At 37.8% G+C, this 14,476-nt stretch overlaps 1 protein-coding gene across 1 annotated transcript in view; it reads right to left on the reverse strand.

Moving 5' to 3' along the window:
• The window catches only part of zmp:0000000896 (caspase recruitment domain-containing protein 10), a 30,934-nt gene extending 16,846 nt beyond the window's left edge, over nt 1-14,088 (reverse strand). Inside the window, exons 1-7 of the mRNA XM_048190157.1 lie at nt 13,092-14,088; nt 8,969-9,190; nt 7,999-8,136; nt 7,342-7,528; nt 5,458-5,596; nt 5,025-5,195; nt 4,797-4,916 (exon numbers count right to left, since the gene is read on the reverse strand). Coding sequence (XP_048046114.1) covers nt 4,797-4,916; nt 5,025-5,195; nt 5,458-5,596; nt 7,342-7,528; nt 7,999-8,136; nt 8,969-9,190; nt 13,092-13,098 — 984 coding nt within the window. The 5' untranslated portion in view covers nt 13,099-14,088. The remainder of the gene's footprint in view (nt 1-4,796; nt 4,917-5,024; nt 5,196-5,457; nt 5,597-7,341; nt 7,529-7,998; nt 8,137-8,968; nt 9,191-13,091) is intronic.
• Between the last annotated feature and the right edge of the window lie 388 nt (nt 14,089-14,476).

Raw genomic sequence — 14,476 nt, forward strand, 5'->3', positions numbered from 1 at the left:
AACACACAAGGGAGCTTCATCATGGATGTCCTCAGCACACAATGACACACAAATGCCCCTAAACAGACCATACTGAGTGCTGAAACTGATCAACATATTAATCGATGGCACAAACAGGGAGCGAGACCCAAAGGCTCTCGAGACATCAGATTGTCATGAGTATCACATATTGCAGTAGCATCCTCTACCCCAAACACTAGCTCCCTACCACCGCCAATAAATCTGGAGAACAGATTTGAAGTGTTAATGAATGTGGGTGAGGAATCTCCAGACATGATGAATGTGGGTGAGGAATCCCCAAACATTATCGACACAGATCAAATCAGCCAGCAGCTAACACAGATGCTAACTGCGGCTCTTGGTCGAGCAGACAGCGGCACTCAGCTCTTAGAGCAGCCGAGCCCAGGACTCTGTTAGTGGGTGACTCTATTATCAGAAACATTAGCAGCAGGGATATAACTACATGCTGCCTTACACAAGCAACAGTTTCTGATGTAAACAGGGAACTTAAGAGCATTCTGATCAAACTGTAAATCGACTAATCATCCATGTGGGGAAGAATGATATTCGGAAGGAGCAGTCAGAACTCCTTAAAAGGGACTTCAATGAACTTTTTGAAATGCTAAGAAGACTAAAAGTTCAGTCGTTCATCAGTGGACCACTCCCAGCAAGAGGAACAAATAGATTTACACGGTTGCTTGGGCTTAACACCTGCAACTTAAAAGGACTGAATTTCATCGACAACTTCAATCTTTTCTGGAGTCAGAGACAAATGTTCACTCATGATGGCCTGCACCCAAACAAACTGGGCTTAAGAGTGCTAAAGGACAATATGTACTTCTGCCTCCATCATCCTTCAGCAGTGTGTGCAAATCCACTCAACCTGAATGGCACAAACACACCTGGACAGAGTACAACTGACCACAGGACTTCATTTCAGCACCTGAATGGACATGCGGTTGACACATCCCACAAGGACAACGATAACACCATGCAGCCACAACAACCACTGCCCACGGACACAATCCTGACTGAGCCCTGCCCACAGAGCTCACCGATAGACAGTGACGTGTTAGAACTGCTCCAAGATTCAGCACCCAAGGACGACTTTCGGGAAAACAGCCAGGAAAGCCAGGACAACATATTACAGCCTCCTGTAACACCAGTGATGTGTGTCGGGTCCCCGCTATGATAACAGTGACTTTATCAAATGTTTACAGAACAAGCGGGAACCCAGTGTGCCTGCTTGCTTTCTCTACTTCTGTTTTATTATGTAATAGAAAGCCTAAGGCCTTCTCAAATTGTTTGCCAAACCTATTTAATCTGCTGCCTATTACACGTCAAACTAAGATTACTGTAGAGACAGAAAGTAAGACTAAGTTAGCACCTTTAAACATCCATTCACTTAAAAATAAATCACTTCTAGTCAATGACTTAATAACCACAAACAACCTAGATTTTATGCTTCTAAATGAAACATGGCTTGAAGACCTGAATGAAACAGCCCCTCCTAACTTTACTTTTATGAGTGTCTGCAGAGCTGTTAGGAGAGGTGGAGGTGTTGCTGCTCTATTTAAAGATATCTATCAATGCAAGCAAGTGTCATTTGGTGATTACTTGTCTTTCGAATACTTGGGTATTGTGTTAAAAGGTGCTCCTCGCATTCTACTTATAGTTATCTACAGGCCTCCAAAATACTCTCCAGCCTTTGTGGAGGACTTTACAGAACTGTAATCAGCAATTTCCTCAGAGTTTGACTGTTTTACTATTAATGGGTACTTTAACATCCACATAGAAAATGCAGAATCCAATATGGCAAAAGAAATCCAAACAGTTTTGAATACTTTTGATCTGACTCAGCATGAACATGGAGCCACACACAATCATGGACACACTCTAGGATTTAATTATCAGTGAGGGTCTAAACATTTCATCCATTGTCATTAAGGATGTGGTGCTATTTTCTTTGATATATTGATCTCTCCGACTGTTGAAGTTAGATCTATCTCGGTCAAAAAGCGATGCTTAAATGAGAATACTAGTGCACTGTTTATGAAGGCTATGTCTTTAACACCAAGCATATCTGCAGACTCTGTTGATTTTCTCCTTGTTTCTTTTAACTCAAAAGTACAGAATGTTATTGATAACATTGCTCCTGTGAAAGTCAGAAAGAAGAGTGGCAGACAAAAAGCACTGTGGAGAAACTCAACAGCAGTGCAAAATATGAAAAGACAATGCAGAAAAGCTGAGCGCATGTGGCGAAAGACAAACCTTGAAATCCACTATAACATCTATAAAGATAACCGTCATGCTTTCAATGTGGAACTAGGCAAAGCTAAACAGACCTTCTTCTCAAATATTATAAACAGAAACTTAAACAACACCCGCACTCTTTTTGCTACAGTAGAGAGACTAACAAACCCCCCAAGTCAGATTCCCAGTGAAATGCTCTCAGACAGCAAATGCTGTGATTTTGCATCCTTCTTCTCTGAGAAAATCAATAATATCAGAAAGGCGACCAGAACATCCTTGAGCTGCACTGGGGTAAAACAGATCAGATCACAACCTCAGAGAAGTAGCTATTATGTCTGTTTTCAAAGCAATTGATGCTAAAATTTTGGAAGAAACAGTACAGCACCTTAAAACATCAACCTGCACCCTTGACACACTTCCCATATCTTTTTTCAAAAGCGTATTTAACTGTTTAGAAGCAGATCTCCTAGAATTGGTAAACTCCTCACTTCTCTCTGGGACTTTTCCAAAATCCCTGAAAACTGCCCCTCCTGAAAAAGAGCAATCTGGATAACACCATATTGAGCAACTACAGACCAATCTCAAATCTTCCTTTCATAGGCAAGATCATTGAAAAAGTTGTTTTCAATCAGCTGAACAAGTTCTTAAGCTTGAATGGATACTTTGACAACTTTCAATCTGGTTTCCGACCGCATCACAGCACAGAGACAGCACTCATAAAGATAATAAATGATATTCGCCTAAACACAGATTGAGGTAAATTATCAATGCTGGTTCTACTTGACCTCAGTGCTGCATTTGACACTGTCGATCACAACATACTTCTTGACAGGCTGGAAAACTGGGTTGGGCTTTCTGGGATGGTCCTTAAATGGTTCAGGTCATACTTAGAAGGGAGAGGTTATTATGTGAGTATCGATGACCATAAGTCTGAATGGACATCCATGACATGTGGAGTCCCTCAAGGTTCAATACTTGCACCCCTCCTGTTCAACATATATGTGCTGCCACTGAGCCAAATAATGAGAAATAACCAAATTGCATATCACAGCTATGCAGATGACACCCAGATTTACCTAGCCCTCTCACCTAACGACTACAGCCCCATTGACTCCCTGTGCCAATGCATTGATGAAATTAAAAATTGGATGTGCCTAAACTTCCTTCAGTTAAGCAAAGACAAAACTGAAGTCATTGCGTTTGGAAACAAAGATGAAGTTCTCAAAGTGAACACATACCTTCACTCTAGGGGTCAAACAACTAAAAATCAAGTCAGGAATCTTGGTGTGATTTTGGAGTCAGACCTGAACTAAATCATCATATTATCATCTCAAAAATATTGCAAGAATTAGATGCTTTGTCTCCAGTCAAGACTTAGAGAAACTTGTTCATGCTTTCATCACCAGCAGGGTGGATTATTGTAATGGGCTCCTCACTGGTCTTCCCAAAAAGACCATAAGACAGCTGCAGCTCGTACAAAACGCTGCTGCCAGGATTCTGAGCAGAACCCGAAAACATGAACACATCACACCAGTCCTCAGGTCCTTGCACTGACCTTCAGTTGTATTTAGAATTGATTTTAAAGTACTGTTACTTGTTTATAAATCACTCAATGGCCTAGGACCTCAATACATTGCAGATATGTACACTCTCACATAATATAAACCTATATATAACCAGTTATAATATAAACAGATCACTCAGATCATCAGGATCAAGTCACTTAGAAATACCAAGGGTTCACTCAAAGCAAGGAGAGTCTGCTTTTAGCTGTTACGCCAGCCGCAGCTGGAACCAGCTTCGAGAAGAGATCAGGTGTGCACCAACAGTAGCCACATTCAAATACAGACTCAAAACACATCTTTTTACCTATGCATTTACTGATTGAGCACTGTGCTATGTCCGAACTGTTTTAATGTATTTTATATATATTTTATGTATCATCTTGTTATTTCTGACTTTTAATGCATTTTAAATATTGCTGTCTGGTTGAAAGAGCTGGGAGAATTAGAAAGAAAGCATTTGTGATTAGGTTAAAATTTGGATAAGGGGACAAACCATGGAGAAATTTGAACTGCGTTGCATAGGTAAGATATCTCCGGAAGGGGGACTAGGGCTTTGTGGCGCAGTTTGAGGGTGTCTTGTTGCGCATACAGCTGTTTGCCTGAAGCCAATTATTATAGTTTATAAAGTTTTTAATATGGATATTTTTCTTACAGAAACCCATCGCTTCACTTCAGAAGGCCTTTATTAACCCTCTGGAGTCGTATGGATTATTTTTATGATGGATGGATGCATTTTTTTGGGCTTCAAAATCTCAACCCCCATTCACTGCCATTTTAACCTTGGAGGACTAAAGGATATTTTTAAAGTGGTAAATAAATAAACTAACATGAATGCATTTTCCACATATTATAATCCACCTTCACAGCGCACAAACAAACAAGCATACTAGCATACAACTCATACCGTTTCAGTCCCATACAGCAGAGAAAGTATGTTAGTATGTGATTCTGAGTCAAAACAGACAGGTTTCCTCTCACTTTCTCTCTCTGCGTCTCTGAGCTCTCCAGCTCCCCCTGCAGTCGAGCGATGGTGCCGCACAGCTCCTGCCGCTGCTCCACAGCCTCCTGCCGGTCCTGCTGGAGAATGTCCAACAGAGCCTACACACACACACACACACACACACACACACACACACACACACACACATACACATTACACACACTCCTGTAAGTGTAATGATGAACAGAGAAAGTCTTGAGACAGACCTGATTTCCAGAGTTACGCTCTGTCTTTCTCACGATGACCGGCAACGTTTCCTCCGGGCCCGCAGTTGTGCCGTCACATGCCTCAAAGCTCGTATGATGCGTCAGTGGGGGGGTGGAGCCATCGTCTGCTCTTTTCTCCTTCTCCAGTAATCTCTTCCTGAGCTGTTCCACCTGTCAGTCACATCACAAGGACACGCCCACTATGAGTCTGACATGAACTGCATGCAAGTCTGTAGTGGTTACATCATACATCATGTCTCTGAGAACAATGAACAGTTTAGGATTAATCATAGCCATCGCTGTTATGACTAATGAGCCTCTAATTCACACTGAATATTGAAACTATATAGCCAACTCTTCAATAAAATAATGTATTTGACTGACTGATCAGTGGTTTCCTGGGAGACAAGTCTTAATTGTCCATATATTGTACCTCTGTGAGTAGTTCCCTCTCGCGCGCCGCAGCTTTGCGCTGTTCCTCTAGCGCTCGCGAGTATTTCACAGCCTGTTCCAGGTGTCTCTCCTTCAGCAGACCCAACTCACGACTACCAGACTCCCAGTCCTGCTTCAACCTGACCCAGTGTGAACACACATGCAGAAATAGATTTACATTCAGACATTCAGGCAGATGCTTTCATCCTAAGTGACTTACAATGTATTTAAAGTACACGTTTTTATCAGTTCATTCAATCCCTGGGAATCGACCTCATAACCTTCATGTCACAAACAGCATGAAAGAAATGAATATTTTATTCAGCAAGGATGCATTAAATGAATCAAACGTGACAGGAAAGACATTTATAATGTTACATTATAAAGGTTTATTTCAAATGCTGTTTTTTCTTTTACTTTCTATTCATCAAAGAAATCAATGTATCACAGTTTACACAAAAATCTGAAGCAGCACAACATTCACATCACAACAGTTATTTTAAGTTGTAATAATATTTCACTGTTTTACTGTATTTTTGATTAAATATATGCAGCCTTGGTGAGCAGAAGAGACTTCTTTAAAAGCATTAAAAAAAAACAAAAAAAACATCTACCCCAAACTTTTGGATGATAGTGTGTGTACAATGTTGCAATAAATAAAGAACAATAAAATGTAAGCATAAATAATTTAAAGCATGATTTTTTTTTTTTTTTTTTTTTTAATGAAACATGAAAAAGGATGTGAAATAACACCTGAAATATGCCTTAAAATGAAAAAAAAAAAAAGAAAAAACTTAAAATACATAAAACGTGCCTTGGTTTATTTAAATATTTTATATTATTGATTTATGTAAATTTATTGATTGCAACATTTTATTATGTAAGTATACTGTATATATACTGTATATAATTTAAAAAAAATAAAAAATATTTATTTTCATTTTATATTTATACATTTATATATATATATATATAGAGAGAGAGAGAGAGAGAGAGATAGATAGATAGATAGATAGATAGATAGAGAGATCCAAAATACAGTAAAAACAGTAATATTGTGAAATATTTTTACAATTTAAAATGACTGTTTTTTATGTGAATATATGTTAAAATGTAATTTATTCCTGTGATCAAAGCTGAATTTTCAGCATCATTACTCCAGTCTTCAGTGTCACATGATCCTTCAGAAATCATAGTAATATGCCGATCTGCTGCTCAAGAAACATTTATGATTATTAACAATGTTGAAAACAGTTGTGTGCATTGTTTTCAGGATTATTTGATGAATAGAAAGATCAAAAGAAAGAATTTATCTGAAATTGAAAGGTTTTGTAACATTATCACTACTGTTCAAATGTTGGGGTCAGTTTTTTTTTTTTAAAGAAATTAAAGAAATTAATACTTTTCAGCAAGGATGCATTAAATTGACATTTAATAATGTCTTTTATTCAGCATTCAAGAAATGTTTCTTGAGCAGTAAATCAGCATATTAGAATGATTTCTGAAGGATCATGTGACACTGAAGACTGGAGTAATGATCACAGGAATAAATTTACAGTATATTCAAATAGAAAACAGCTATTTTAAATTGTAAAAATATTTCACAACATTACTATTTTTACTGTATTTTGTATTAAATAAATTAAGCTTTGAGAAAAAAATAAAAAAATGACCATTCAAAAACTTTTGACCAGAAGTGTATATTACATAATAAAATGTTGCAATCAATAAATTTTTTTCAATTTAAGGCATATTTCACCTTCTTTTTCATGGTTCATTAAAAAATGTATTTCATATATATATATATATATATATATATATATATATATATATATATATATATATATATATATATATATATATATATATATATATATTTCTGCACCTTTCTAGCTGCATCCGGTCCTGTCGCAGCTCTTGCGCTTTGCGTTCAGCTCGGCTGCGCTCTTCCTCGGCCACACGGCAGCGGTGAGACAGACGTCGCTCACACAGACGACTGCCGCGCAACTGTTCTCGCAGCTTCCGCACCTCCAGCAGCAGAAACTGAGTCAGACCCTCAGGACCCTCCTCATCTACACACATGATATCACAGAAATAACATTAAACTGCTGCATGAAAGACAATTAAAGTCATCTCTTCATGTGACATATGACATGTGACATATATCTGAGTGAAATGGCTTCACAAACAAGAACAAATGTAGGGCGTGGTTTGATTTTGTCTGTGGGGAATTGATTGAATGGCTGTGGCTTGCTATTGGTGGATCTCATGTGAGTGACAGGTTGCCCCGCCCTCATCATCAGAGAAGAGAAGAGAAGCCACTGCAAGAGGGAGGGGAAGTTATTTTGATTCAAGATTATGAGGAACATGAAACATGTGCAACCAGTCAATTCCTCATGAACTAAATCAAGTCCCGCCCTACATTTGTTCTTGTTCCAGAAGCGGTTTCACTCGGATATACGTCACAACAGGAGAGAAAGGACTAGCACAACTTCCCTTTCATGCCGACTTTAAATGTCAGAAATGAGACGCATTCACACACCCAGCATGATAGAGCAGCGTTGCGTCGGTTGTCGTCCGGTCAGCTGTGTGAACTGCTCCGGATGGTAAAACTCCAGTGACTCCATGAAGGCCTGGAGACCGCGCTCACCACGCCCCCTCAGGATGTCCAATAAACGGCCTGCACACAACAGCCAATCAAATAACCACACACGCCCACCAATCACAGCACACCATACATTCTTTCTCTTTAAATGTGAACTTCAGCATCTCAATTCACGTACTATCCAGCCTAAAGTTTATGCAAGGTGAGGATGAGTGCGTCCTAAATCAAAGTTTGTATCTTTATACAATACAGACTGTTTCAAAGCAGCTTGAAATGAACAAGAAATGAAGTGTAGCAAAATTGATCAGCTATTAAACTTAATATGCAGCTGTAAAGCAGCTCTACAAAAGATAACAGTGTTCAGCTGTTGTTCTAATCTGACAGTTTCAGTGCAATCAAATCAATAATATTTCTAATTGTTAATTGTCCTTAAACCCTTTGCTTTACACAATCCCTATTGACTTTTCCAGATGTGCGTGAGAAATGTGAGGCTGTGACTTTTCAATGAACCTGAACGCAAACAATAAGCACAAAAGCGTCTGTGGTATCATCATGACTCAATTTTATGACTTTGCAAAATTTCCCAATATTGCCGTACAGTCTTACTACATGCTCTGAACTATGTACTTTTCACTAGAGAAGGGACACATGGAGCAGAAGGCTGAATCAATTAAACCAACTGATTCACTCTTATGAAATGATTCAAAAGGGACACATGGATTTTTTCAGAATTCTTAATCAATTGAACCAAATTGCTTGGAAAAATGATTCACTCTTTCAAAGCACTCAAAAGACATATATAAAGACGTTTTTTTACAAATAGGCCTAAATTGCCATTGTTTAGATGGAAGTGTCATCTAAAATGCAAAACAATTCACTCTTTCACTACTTCCCTATGCGTCCTCACCGGCTCTGCTGATTCTCAGCGGATACTGACTGGAGTTCAGCACCTCGTCCTCGTCCTGCTCGTCGATCACCTTACACTGCCGCAGGTACGGCGTAAGCTTCGCCGGGTTTAAAATGCGGGTCAGTTTGTGTCGGACTCCTTCCACTCGCTCCCAGAGCTCCTCGCACTTCTCCTCCTCTGATGGGGACATGACTAAACTCTCGTCTCCCAGCGGCCATTCACCTGTGAAAACATGAGATGTTTAAGATCACTATCAGCAGCTGCTCCTCAGGTGGCTCTTTTCACGTGTAGACGGTGTAGGTATAGCAAGAAAAGTGGCTAAATTGTGCCTGTTTCCTGTTTTGTTTTGTGAAGAAAATCTGTACCCAACCCGATTCGACTGAATCCCTTTTTTTACAAACCTGACCTGCATAAATAAGTTTCTTCTTTGCTCTATTTGGTAAAAGCACATTTATTAATAATAATAAAAAAAAAACCTCTGGTTTTCGGATCCAAACAAACAAGCTACCAGTACAGTCACTGCACCTTGAAACACAATTTTTGTCAGTGAATCAGTGAGTGAATCTCTGCACAAGATTGCTTGACAATATGATCCAAAAGATTCAAACCTCATGGTCACAGTGACTGTACAGTGATGGAAGATTTGCCGGAACAGAAATAAGAAGTCCAAATTTTTGCGACAATTCATATCCATTTTACGTATTGGCAGCAGTTCGTAGCTACTTTACATTTTGCTGGTAATTTGTAGCCGTTTTATGTTTTGGAAGCAATTTGTAGCTATCTTCCGGGCAATTTGTAGCTATTTTACGTTTTACCGGAAATTCATAGCTATTTTTTGTTTTGCCGACAATACGTAGCTACTTTACGTTTTGGCAGCAATTTGTACCTATCTTATGGGCAATTTGTAGCTATTTTACATTTGGCCGGTAATTCGTAGCTACTTTACGCTTGCCGGCAATATGTAGCTATTTTACATTTTGTCAGCAATTTGTAGCTATTTTATGTTTTGGCAGCAATTTATAGCTATTTTACGTTTTGGCAGCAATTTATAGCTATTTTATGTTTGGCCGGCAATTCGTAACTATTTTACATTTTGGCAGCAATTTGTAGCTATTTTACATTTTGGCAGCAATTTGTAGCTATTTTACATTTTGGCAGCAATTCATACCTATCTTACGGACAATTTGTAGCTATTTTATGTTTTGGCAGCAATTCGTACCTATCTTACGGACAATTTGTAGCTATTTTACGTTTTGGCAGCAATTCGTACCTATCTTACGGACAATTTGTAGCTATTTTACAGGCAATTTGTAGCTATTTTACGTTTTGGCAGCAATTCGTACCTATCTTACGGACAATTTGTAGCTATTTTATGTTTTGCCGGAAATTCATAGCTATTTTTTGTTTTGCCGACAATACATAGCTACTTTACGTTTTGGTAGCAATTTGTACCTATCTTATGGGCAATTTGTAGCTATTTTACATTTTGGCAGCAATTCGTACCTATCTTATGGGCAATTTGTAGCTATTTTACATTTTGGCAGCAATTTGTACCTATCTTATGGGCAATTTGTAGCTATTTTACATTTTGGCAGCAATTCGTACCTATCTTATGGGCAATTTGTAGCTATTTTACATTTGGCCGGTAATTCGTTGCTACTTTACGCTTTGCCGGCAATTTGTAGCTATTTTACATTTTGGCAGCAATTTGTAGCTATTTTATGTTTTGGCAGCAATTTATAGCTATTTTATGTTTGGCCGGCAATTTGTAGCTATTTTACATTTTGGCAGCAATTCGTACCTATCTTACGGGCAATTTGTAGCTATTTTACGTTCTGACAGCAATTCGTAGCTATTTTACGTTTTGGCAGCAATTTGTAGCTAATTTACGTTTTGGCGGCAATTTGTAGCTATTTTACGTTTTGGCAGCAATTTGTACCTATCTTATGGGCAATTTGTAGCTATTTTACGTTTGGCCGGTAATTCGTAGCTACTTTACGCTTTGCCGGCAATTTGTAGCTATTTTACGTTTTGCTGGCAATTCTTAGCTATTTTATGTTTTGGCAGCAATTCTTAGCTATTTTATGTTTTGGCAGCAATTTGTAGCTATCTTCCGGGTAATTTATAGCTATTTTACATTTGGCGGCAATTCATGCCTATCGTTTTTGTGAATTGGTGGCTACTTCATATAATTTCAAGCGATCTCATTCATCGTTTGTACATTTTTGTATGATCTGCTTAAGCCCTACTGATGGCAGTTTAGGGGTGGACCTTCCCAGCTAACAAAAACATGTTCTAAGAACGTTTTGCTGACTTTCCCATTTAGTTATGAAAAAATTGTTTTTCAATGTTCTTTCAGTTATAAAAATGTACAGTTTTTATAAATGTTTTTAAAAAACATTTGTTTTTCTGGGTATGTGAACATTATTTGAACATTCCATTTTATCATTCTGCAAACATTATCGGAACTTTACTTTTGAATCTTCTCTGAACGTTCTGAAACAAGAAGTAACATTTAAAAACATTTCAACAGAAATGTTTAAAATGTTTCAGGGGAAAAAAATCATATATGAATGATGTAAAATAATGTTTTTGTGGTAATGTTTTGAGAACATTATTGAAGAACAGATAACGTATAACAAAAGTTCTATTACCGTTATTGGAAGAACATTTCTTCTTAACTTTAAAGAACATTGCCAGAACGTTAGCCAAAGTTCTGAGAACGTTCCCGGTTATCTGGTTTCATGCTTTTTTCAACAACAACAACAACAAAAAATGTATGAATCACAGTGCAAATTCACACAAAATTTCTTAAAATAGTTTGAGATCGAGTTGAATGCAACACATGTAAATTCACTGTATGAGGGGCAAAAGAGCGACTGTAAAAAAACAGCAGCTGTCTCACTGCAGGAGAATGCAGACGGTACCATCCCCTCACTGTACACCAGAGATAATCAGACAGACAGAGCGATAACGCTGCTGGGGGAACAGTGGAAAACAAATTCATTTTCATCCAGCGGATACCTGTACACCCAGAAGAGCATAATCGCTCAGATCTATCTTTTTATAGCCCAGGAGACTCAACAGAGATATCAGTTACGTTTCATTTAACTATCAACTTTTTCTCAAAGATGTCTGAAACATTGCTAAGACGTGAAAAAATGTGATTTTTTTTTTCTTCTTCTTGTCTACAAGCACAAAAATATTCATATACATATATATCCAGCAGGACGTTCTAAACAAACGATGGTGTTCCTCCTGAGAGATGATGAAGAGTAGGGGTGTGTGAGGGGTTTGTGCATCTGTGTTCAGGTCAGGCAGGTCCAAACACATGCTGGAATCTCAATGAATGTCTCATAGTGAAGGAATCCAGAGCTGGGAACTTTACGACAACACACTACTATTATAAACGCACACATGGCCAACACATTACACAAACACTAACACACATGATAGGCTACATTACAAACAAAACACACAACAACACTACAATAATATTAACACAATGCTGACATAAAACTACTAAAACTACACTGCTAACAGGGAACTTTAACGTTCTTCCAGTAATAGAACCTTCGATAACTGTGAACGAAGGTTCTATTACTGGAAGAACGTTTGTTTTTTAAATAATGTTTTGTTACATTATTTAAAAATGTAACAAAACATTATTTATACATTGTTCATGGAACATTTTTTTACATAAACATTTTAGATGGATGATCGTTTAACGTTTTTTAAAGGTTACATTTAAACATTTTCAGAACGTTTAGAAAACATTGAAAAGTAGGTTAATGTTCCCATAATGTTTACAAAATGGAATGTCCCCTTAATGTTCGCATGATCAAGAAAAAAAAAAACGTTTTAGCGTTCAGAGAGCATTTAGAAATAACATTTTCAAAATAGGAACGTTAGCAAAATGTTTAGCAAAACTTTTTTTTTTTTTTTTAGGTGGGCAAAACAACTACAGAAGAAGGTTTAAACGTGTTTTGGTCCATAATGCCGGAGTATCGTTCTTTAAATCAAACATTTAGGCTAATTCATTAGTTGATTCAGTCTGAATAAATGAATCTGTTCGCAGCTGATGAGGCTGAACAGATAAACAGCTGAAAGTTAAATGTCTTACCGCTCATGATCCACAGCAGATGAACAAGATGAGAGGAAAAACAAGAACAGCGACACTTCAGACACAAACAAGAGAAGAAGCGAAGTTGAGCAAATCAACTCTCTCTCTCTCGGTCTGTCAGAAGTCAAAGCTTCATTGACATTGACATTCGTTTATCCGTCTGTATCCGGGGTATAATAAGGAAAAACATCATCAAAATGCCTGAGTCACGCAATATGAAAGTCACAGTGTAGACGCAGTGTCGAAATACTCGTGTTAATATTTCACTAATATCCAGTCAGTGTAATTAGTCACATTCCTGGCGGGATAGAGAGTGCAGTGACCTGTCAGTTCATGCCGGTGGTGAGGATGAGGATGATCCACTGGAGGGAGACAAACACTGGACAAAAACACAGATCATTTATACGACTGTTGCGCCATCTCTTAAAATGTTCTGTTTCAGTGTTACTGACTATACTGAAGAAACCAAAGAACCCAATATTCTGCACTATTCGATGTCTTATTGTAGTAGTAAATAGTGCACTGATAATAAAAACTGCACTTTAAATACCTGAATGATGTAGCCTACCTACGTAATTAACGGAAAATATGAAGTGGAATGTTGGATACACTCAGCTGTCACATGTTTCCATTAGCGAAAGGGGCCGATCAGACTCAGATATTAAATGACAAAATAACCGACTGCATTAAGTGGTTTAAATGACTCCTTTTTTCTGTAGTTGCATTACTGATGTAAAATGTAATGCACTGATGTAAAAATCTATATGTACTTCTATAATCTATAGGCTACATGCTGCTACATTGACATGCAGCCAGGAGTGTTTCCTGATTTATATGTGCCTGATTTGACGCCGGGGAAATAGGCTACATAAAGCAAATCTTATATAAAAATATTTTATATAAGGTAGGTTTAAATCCGCGTAATCACTTATATCAATGTTATATATATTGGCATTTTGTCCAGCCCTATCTTAGGTATAGCTTTTGACAGTGTTAAAAACACCCAATTATGCAGAATTTAAGATGGTAAATATTTAATTGATGGGTTGTCAACATAATATATAACAATACAATATATACGGTATGATTTTACTTCAAAACCCAACAATCTGACACAAAATGATAACTGCAAATGTTTCTCTGCCTGGAGTTCAGCTGTTTCTGTGAATTGCAGTGATCCATTTGCTTATTTTTTCTGTAGCTTTCGGCAGTTTTTAAATACATACCTCAGGTTTTGTGTCAAACTATCAATCACAAAGCTCTTTCCCGTTTTGGAAGTGTTTTGTGTGTTTTTCGCGGCATTCACGCTGAAAACCAATGCTGCCGCTTAGTCTTTGTGCCACTCAGTGGGCGTGACCGCAGTCATAACGGTCGACGGTGACGTC

This window comes from Megalobrama amblycephala, linkage group LG1, assembly GCF_018812025.1.
Source record: "Megalobrama amblycephala isolate DHTTF-2021 linkage group LG1, ASM1881202v1, whole genome shotgun sequence".
NCBI lineage: Eukaryota > Metazoa > Chordata > Actinopteri > Cypriniformes > Xenocyprididae > Megalobrama > Megalobrama amblycephala.